At 44.5% G+C, this 8,658-nt stretch overlaps 1 protein-coding gene across 1 annotated transcript in view; it reads left to right on the top strand.

The window, feature by feature from the left end:
• Nucleotides 1-8,658, top strand: part of LOC308316553 (uncharacterized protein) — a 54,501-nt gene continuing 45,843 nt past the window's right edge. The window contains exon 1 of the mRNA XM_080765229.1: nucleotides 1-242. Within this exon, the coding sequence (XP_080621355.1) occupies nucleotides 151-242 (92 nt within the window). The 5' untranslated portion in view covers nucleotides 1-150. The remainder of the gene's footprint in view (nucleotides 243-8,658) is intronic.

Below are 8,658 nucleotides of genomic sequence, written 5' to 3'. Positions count from 1 at the left end.
GGTTTCTTTTCTTCGGGGGGATCGAGGAGGAGAGACAGACAGAGTAGGGAGACAGAGCCTGCAGGAGGTTCGATCCCCGCGGCCGGTCCGGTAGGTTGTTGTTGTTGCACACTCCTCCGAGGACAGTTTACCTTCATCGTCGTCTTCATCATGGCCATGAGAGCGATCAACCTGGACACCTACAGTCTGTCTCTGCTGACTGCCAAAGAGGACATCCTGAACCCCAGGTCCTCCACCAACTGGTAAGGAAATAAACATGTACAACCTTTTATAAGCACACCCTTTAGTATAGTTTAGCCTACAAATGTTTATTTCTCCACCAACTGGTAAAAAACAACAACAATGCAACTTTTATTAACCACTTAAAGCCCCTAGACTTTAAACTGGACATGCAGTTAATTCCATCTCTCTGGTAGGCTGGTAGGCCTTTTCTGTCTACACCAAAACTCTTCTTTGTCACAAATAGCCAATCTACAAGCTCAGTTGTGAGCTTGCAGATCAGCTATGCCATAATTCCAATGAATTGAGTACAAAAGGACGCCAATCAAAACAAGCCATATAGTCTTTCTTGGATAAATCCTTTTAGCAGACCTTGTAGGCCTATATTGTACTGTACTTCCCTGTGCTTGCCCATGCAAACTCAATATAGTAATAAAGTATTCAATCTATCAATCACACACACACATAATGTTACCCCCCCACCCCATATGTATGCTGGGATTCAAGTGGTCAATAACTAAACTACAGCAGTAAGTCTCCTGGAACCTTGGTAAACAACTATTTGTTTGTATAACTAGTATCCTCCAACAGCTAGCTGGTAAGTCTAGGCTACTACTTATGTTATAACTCTGTCTTCTCATTTAGGCTGTGAATCTAAAACGTAGTAGTTGTGGGCAGTAGCATCACAACAGAGCTTAAAGGCATGCATGGTGTTTGTTGTTGGTGGATTTTGATAATCGGAGCCTCTATGCACTTTGTAAATACATGGGATTTGTCTTTGTATGGTAAATGCATGTTTTTTTATTGGTTGCTCTGTATGCCAAATAACACCAATCAAAACCCCACAAATGTACTAAATACACTCAGTAAATGAGTGGTATTGTTTGTGAGTTTGGGTTGCCACTAGTGCAGTTTAATAATTGATGTGTGTGATGGAATAAGTGTTGTGTAACCGGAGAGCTTGTTTTAATTAATCCTCCATGAGATGACTTGCATACTGAGGAGCTAAACAATGTGAGCTGCAAGACATGTAACTGCACTTCAGAACGAAAACAACAAGCATACATTTTGTTGACTTGATAGTTTGCTGTTTCCTTCACAGAATATGAAAATAAGGAGCCAAATAGAAAAGTGGTTCGCAAACATCCCCTGTAAACACGTTTTTCATCCATGGCACCCCTCAAATTACATTTACTTTAAATCTCCTTTATGTAAATATGTAAATCTTTTACCCCTTAAGATATACAGGCAATAACTTTCTCCTTGATGTTAACACTGAAAAAAAGTACAGTGCAACATCAGGTCCGTTTTACAAAGTCAAATGTTATCAAAGTAATCTGCGATACCTACTTTCAGAAACCTTGCTCTTTGGTAATGTGTGTGTGTGTGTGTGTGTGTGTGTGTGTGTGTGTGTGTGTGTGTGTGTGTGTGTGTGTGTGTGTGTGTGTGTGTGTGTGTGTGTGCGTGCGCGTGCGCATGTGTGACTGTGTGTGTGTGTAGTGTGTTCAACTTCAGATACTAAGTGGTCAGTCCATAACCATGTACATACTGTCATTGCTTTAATACATAATGACAGAGAATGGACATGTTGATATGACATTGATATGTCCAGATGTCACACTGTTGCACATGAGGCTATAGTGAGTCAGACTCCAGTAACACTATATTGTTTGGACAATGTGTGAGTCCCCCACATTATATATATCACATCATTGATACTGCTGTTTTTAAGCTTGCTTTCTCTTTATGCATGAGAACAGTGGTTTCGTCGCTTGAAAAGTGTTCTCTTCTGCTCTCTGCCACTTAGATCAGTGCCTCACGACGGGCACAGCTTGTTCTTAAGCCATTAAAACCGCGAAAGCTGTGTGACTTTAGATTTTAGCCATATATTATATATATGCCTGTTGTCAAAGTTCTGCTGTCAAAATATGCTGTAGGGCCTTGAGAGCTAAAGTGTCTGTCTGTCTGTCTGTCTGTCTGTCTGTCATGCGAGTGCTGATTCCGCCACACGTTTGAGTCAAATGTGACTACATTTGACTGAGGGAATGCCATTGGAATTCTTTTAATTTTCGTTTGAAAGCAGGGAATCATAGCTTCAAATTGTCATATTGGTTGTTCAGTTTGACCAACCAGTTTAGGAGATATGGCTTATAGAAATAGAAACAGTCCTATGAAATATGAAATGTAATGGTAACACAAGGCGTGACCAAAATGTTGACACAAACCCGTGGCGAAATCAGTACTCGTGTCTGTCATCAGCTTAAAGTGTCCCTGCCACTTCCTTCCTGTTGGTGACATCGTCAGTGGCACATCCGACCCATTGTACCGATCTGAGGCGCTGATAGGAGCACTTTAAAAACGCTGTTCTGGGGTCGCACGACTGTTACGACTTCAGCTCTACAGTGAAAGCATTGTCTTTGTGTCATCATCACCATGGTGTTTTAAGATGAATAGCCTGCCCTAAACCAAGGGTTCCCAAACATTTCAGGCCATGATGACCCCCACAAACAATCCTCTTTGGACTGGGGACCCCCCACACTGACAAGCATTGTTATTGAGGCATTAAGTTAAGTTGAGGCATTACATTTAGTTTGACTCGGTTCCACAGATACTGTAGTGTACATGTTGTGAAAATAGCTGACAACGCCACACAGTGCTAGGCGTTGTGAGCTTGTAGATCGACTACTTTGACATCTTTCACCTCTCACGTAATGTTTGTCAATTTTGGCCAATGTTTGACCATTTCTTGTAGGATAGTTTGTCGGGTGACTTTTGACGTAGTCATGGCTTTATTATTATTAGTTAAATGTTTTTCATTTTAGATGAATGAAAAGGTAATTGAAAGTCTTTCAATTGTGACTATAGAAATGGGCACATGCCCTGGGTCACGACCCCCCAGTGTGGGAATCATTGGAGCGCTGCCCTGTAGCCGCGGTGTCGGTGTCGCTGTATTGTGTGGTATACACATGAATCGAAGTTCCAAAACCCTGTCCACACACATCACAAGCGCAATCTTTTTCTCTGAATTGAGCCTCAGATGGAGGCGATATGGGCAGCCAGTGTAGTGCTACGGGGGGTTGGTGTGACGTGTGTTACCTGTCCCTAGTGTCACAAGGTGCATAATGGTGTGTTTATATATTATTATTCTGGGATGGAATTTGAACGAATCAAACGGTGCGAGGAGGAGGAGGATGTCCAAACTATAGGGAACCTGCATGTGGACTTCACTGCTGAATTGATGGTCATTGTATGGAGCACAAGCACCGTAGCTCTGGACCAACCAGATCCAACACAACCACTTCCTGTTGGGGGTATTTTCGTTTATTCAAGTTTCACTCAAATGTCTGGATTCCATCTCTGACACGTGCACGCATGCACGCACGCACACACACACACTTATGTGTGTGTGTGTGTGTGCCACATGCAAACACGGACATTCTCATCCAACACTTCTAGGCGTTTAATTTGCAGTTTGAAAGTCTGTATATAGAGAGAGAGACAGAGACAGAGACAGAGAGAGAGAGAGACTGTTTACACAATTCTTTATTCTATTTTAATTAACATACACTTCTCAGTTTTTATTGTTTTATTTGACACTTGCTTTGACTATGTAAACGTATGTTTCTCATGGGGGGAGAGAGAGAGAGAGAGAGAGACTGAACAGTGAGGTGGGCGAGAGAGATGACATCATGATTCCCACAGCCATGGAGATGTTTGGAATGTGTGTGTGTGACTGTGTGTGTGCATGCGCGTGCAGGGGTTGTTGAAGTGAGCAAGAGGACTTGAGGAGGAGTTTGTATTGGGGGGGGGGGGGGGGGGGGGGGTTGTTCAGCGATCCCATCCCCCGATGTGTGTGTGTGTATTGTCTACTCTGGAATGGTGTCGTTTCTTTTCTTTTGGGGGGGACGACGACAATATGGGAGCAATCTGAACAACGCACACACACACACACACACACACACACACACACACACACACACACACACACACACACACACACACACACACACACACACACACACACACACACACACACACACACACACACACACACACACACACACACACGCACGCACACACACACGTCCCAGACCACTCACACACAGCCTGCATGGAAACCAGTACTGTTTGTAGATATGTGTGTCTATTTGAACAGAGAGAGAGAGAGAGAGATGGAGAGAGAGAGAGACGAGAGAGAGAGAGATAGAACGTGTTACAAACTCAACAGGAAGTGCAGTTGTTTCAGCTGCAGCAGTCGGGACACGTTTGCATCCATTACACTGCTCTGACCTTAAAGGTATAAGCATGTACCTTTTCCCTGCTATGTTTACATAACGTTCTTTGGGGCGCGCCAGCCCCTCCAAGTCCAACACATGGCTTTTGAAGATTACGTCATACGGCAGCAAAGTCTATGTTTTTTTTTTTTAATGTTTGTTTAGGTCACTTATGATGTAAATCGTATGCCAGCCAAGTCTACGGCCCGGCCCTTCCTGGGCCCTCATCAAACCCTGTACACTCAAGACACTGCCCCCGCTGCCACCCTTAGTGCCAGGCGTCTACATGACTACTGTAGACTGGTCTACATGGCTACTGTAAGTTCTCTAACGTCTGTATGTTACAGTGCATGCATGGGGCTTGTGGGGTCTCATTGTGTCAAAAACCTGACTACTATACCAGTGATATATCATCGATGGGGGTTCCAAGCTCATAGAAACTACAGCCTATACTTTATTTTCCTGAAAAGTTAGCATTGCTGACTGAAGAAGCCACCGAAGTCACTGGTAGGCTAGCCTGGAACTCACCTATGCTTTCTATGGCAAAGGCAGCAGGATCCGCCGGGAGAAACTGTGCGCAGCTGCTGGACATGAGACTAATTAGTGTGTGTGTGTGTGTGTGTGTGTGTGTGTACGGGTGTGCGTGTGTGCGTCAATTTAACAAAGGTGCAGACGATCAGAAATCAGCAGAGAGTGATCGACGTTTGCGCTACTCTATGCCGTATTGAAGTGGACTCGGACCCAGACTTTCTTTTCTCCCTGGAAATAAAAACGTCTGGGTTTCCGAGGCTACTGGTAGGCATGCAGGTTTCAGAAATGTCTGAGCATTAGTGAGGACCAATTATATGAAAATGTGTTAAGTTCTCCTTTAAGTGCACGGCTGACACTCAATGTGAACTCAACCTTCGCGCGTGTGTGTGTGTACGTGTGTGTGTGTGTGTGTGTGTGTGTGTGTGTGTGTGTGTGTGCACGTGTGTGCGCGTGTGTGCATGCGTGTGCTCTGACTACAACTCTCCTCTCCATCAACAGTTGCTGATCTCCTACTGTGCGTGCGTGCCTGGGGTGTTGTTTCTGCCGCTACCTGCCAGAGTTTACACAGAGACACACACACACACACACACACACACACACACACACACACACACACACACACGCACACGCACACACAGGCTCATGCATGATTGAGAGGATTGGGAGGAACACCCAAAGGCCTGCTGGGTGTTCGGTTACTGAAGCCCCGCAGAGGGAACACACCTGTGGGTGTGGAGCTGATGGGGCCTGAATGGAACACTGCGTTCACGCGTGTTTCATGTGAACCTCACACGGCTCGTGTGAGAGAGAGAGAGAGAGAGAGAGAGAGAGCCCGTGACACATGCAGGATATTATCTGCTGAAGTGTGCATCCCATTTCAAGAGGGTGCTGAATTGTACGTTTACAATTTAGGTACTTAGCACAAGTTTGAACTGGCCTCAAATAAACTATAGGATAGGATACCAGCTAAACATTGAACCTAGCATCAGACTAAACAACATGCTATCTAAATAATAGCATTCAAACTAGGATACCAGCTAAACAATGAACCTAGCATCAGTCTAATGAAATCTGACCCAAAACCTTAACCCTAACCACACGGGCGAGTCTTTCTGTAGGCCTAAGTTTGAAACTATACTACTGAGCTTGTAGAGCGGCTGTCAAGATGCCATCAAGACGGTTGGTCTTTGTTGTCACGACGACCAGACAGACAGACAGACAGACAGACAGACAGACATTTCATACCAATCGTCTAGACATAATTACCTGCATAATCCACAGTTTGTGTGTGTGTGTGTGTGTGTCTGTGTGTTTCTGCGCGCATGCATGCATGCATGCACGTGTCGTGCACACAGTAGGTGTGTGCCGCTTTGCATACAATGGAAGCGATTAGGGCTGTCACAATCATAAAATTGTATCTGACGTTTACTAGTCACACACGTTTTGTGATTAATGACATAACTCAAAGCATAGTAGTGACTTTGCTCTGTGTTTTGTTTACATTGCCAATCATTTCCCTCTATAGCAGCAGTCATCAGCCACGTACGCAATAATACGTTTTAAAGGTTTGGGTTGTTTTCTTACCTTATTATGGGCAAACTATTCCATTCCATGAGTTATTTCGCTCCGTTTATTATGTTTATTAGCAATTTAAGAAAAAATAAAATAGGGTCCATTGACTTCCATTGTAGCGGGGAAACAGCTCTCAAACAAAGTCACTCTTTTAGCACGAACGCAACAAAAGCTGATTCTGACAGTCAGGAAAACTCATGCGGTTTTATTTTTAATAAAAAGATCAATTTTGTCTTGTTTTGACTAATTTGTGTAGAAAGAAGATCCGGTAGGTATGCCTACGCCGACCGAATCATTGCTGTTCGCGTTGAGTAAAAAACGATCTGATTGGACCAAAACTGTACACCACTTCCTTATTGGAAACGACGGGGATGTAAACAAATGGATTTGATTTAGTCCGCTTGTCACTAAAAACATACACTATGGACGTGTTTGAGAGAGACACTTTAGAAGACACTTTAGAAGAAGTGTGTAAAGTGTCTGTGTCTGGGATTGCTCGTATGCGAGGCTGCAGCTGGGTGCATCTCAAACAGCGTGGAGACTTCTGTTTACAAACAAAACCTCGCAAGACGTCCCCGCGAGAGTTGGGAACGCCGTAGTATACTGCTTCAGTCTATCTCCGACTAAAATAGTAACTTTATAAATCTATCTTGGATAAAATAATTAGCACATAAAAGATAAAAAGTCAGCGTGTTGTTCTCTCTCTGTATCTCTCCCTCTCTCCCTCTCTGTATCTCTGTATCTCTCTCTCAGTAGATGAGTAGATTATTTACAGAGAATGAGGGATGTTTATTGTTTAGAGGAAGTGGAGGTTTGTCAGGGGAAGGAAGTGCATTCAGATGACAGATACTGTGCGATGCACAGATATAGCCTGAGAGGGTCTGGCCCCGCTGTTCTGCTCAGCCTTTGATCAAGTCAACACTACTCATCATACGTTTCTTTGATTGATTCAGATGGCTCGTTCACAATGTAAAGATGTTACTCAGAAGCGCTTTCTGTGCCATTGAGCAGCATTACTTAGTGGCCCGGAAGTTGTGGCGCAGCCAGCAGGTGAAAGCCAGCATTTACACCCGATGGAAACTATGGAAATACAATGACATTTAAGGCACAGGTGGGACACGGCTCTATTAAACAATACAGCAGATTGCTACGGAACACATGTTAGATGTGCGGTCTAGCCAACACCAACTTTTAGACTGAAACGGGCTCCATAGAAAACAGCAAAGTCCTGTTGCGTTCTCATTTTTTGCGGAGCGCTAGCCCCCCCCCCCCAACCCTATGCCCAGCTTTATGTGTTTGTGTGTACCCGCATAGTGATGATTTGATTGGCTGAGGGCTTAAAAAGAGAAGATAAAAAGTGATTGGCCGGAATGTGACGATGTATGACGCTAACTTCACACGGGTGTGATTTAAAAAAAATAAATCTGCCTTGACTGAAAACGCTGTAATGTGCATGCCAGATGGTGGACTGCCAGATAAACTAGGCATGTACGCATGTACACAAGAACCACTTCCGTTCTTCTTCCTATCACAAGGCTTTTTGTTTACATCATGGTTTACATTCACCATCGTTAGTCGCTACATTTGTGGGAGCACTTGCTCATTCTCTAGGAACTCCAACTATCGCTCTGCATCAATGTAATAAACATCAAGGTTGTGAGTCATGATGTCACAAGTTTTGTGGAATTCACCGTTTTCACTTTGTTACGTTTCATCATCATCATCATCATCAGGTCTCTTGCTCGGCGGCGGAGGCGTCGCCATGCGTACAGGCAGCCAATCAGTGAACATGTTTCACCAATCCATTTGGGTCGGTCCAGTGCTAGGGGCTCAGCTTCAGTCAGCGACAAGCCCAGTTGGTGTAAGTCCCTGGAGACGGCGTCAATCCATCGGGTGCGGGGAGCTCCGCAGGGGGTCAAAGTGGAGGATAGCGTGAGTGGGGTGTTCAGGGGGGAGTCTTTTGGCATGGCCATACCGGCGTTTCCAAGGGTCAGGGTCTTGAGCTCTGCAGTGTTGTTAGCTTTAGCTCTATACTGTCGGAGCATATAGGACTGTATGGTGT

This window comes from Protomyctophum bolini, assembly GCF_963924005.1.
Source record: "Protomyctophum bolini genome assembly, chromosome: 6".
NCBI classification, from domain to species: Eukaryota; Metazoa; Chordata; class Actinopteri; order Myctophiformes; family Myctophidae; genus Protomyctophum; species Protomyctophum bolini.
Note: the sequence above shows the minus strand (reverse complement) of the source record. Positions and strands in the feature narration are given on the sequence as shown.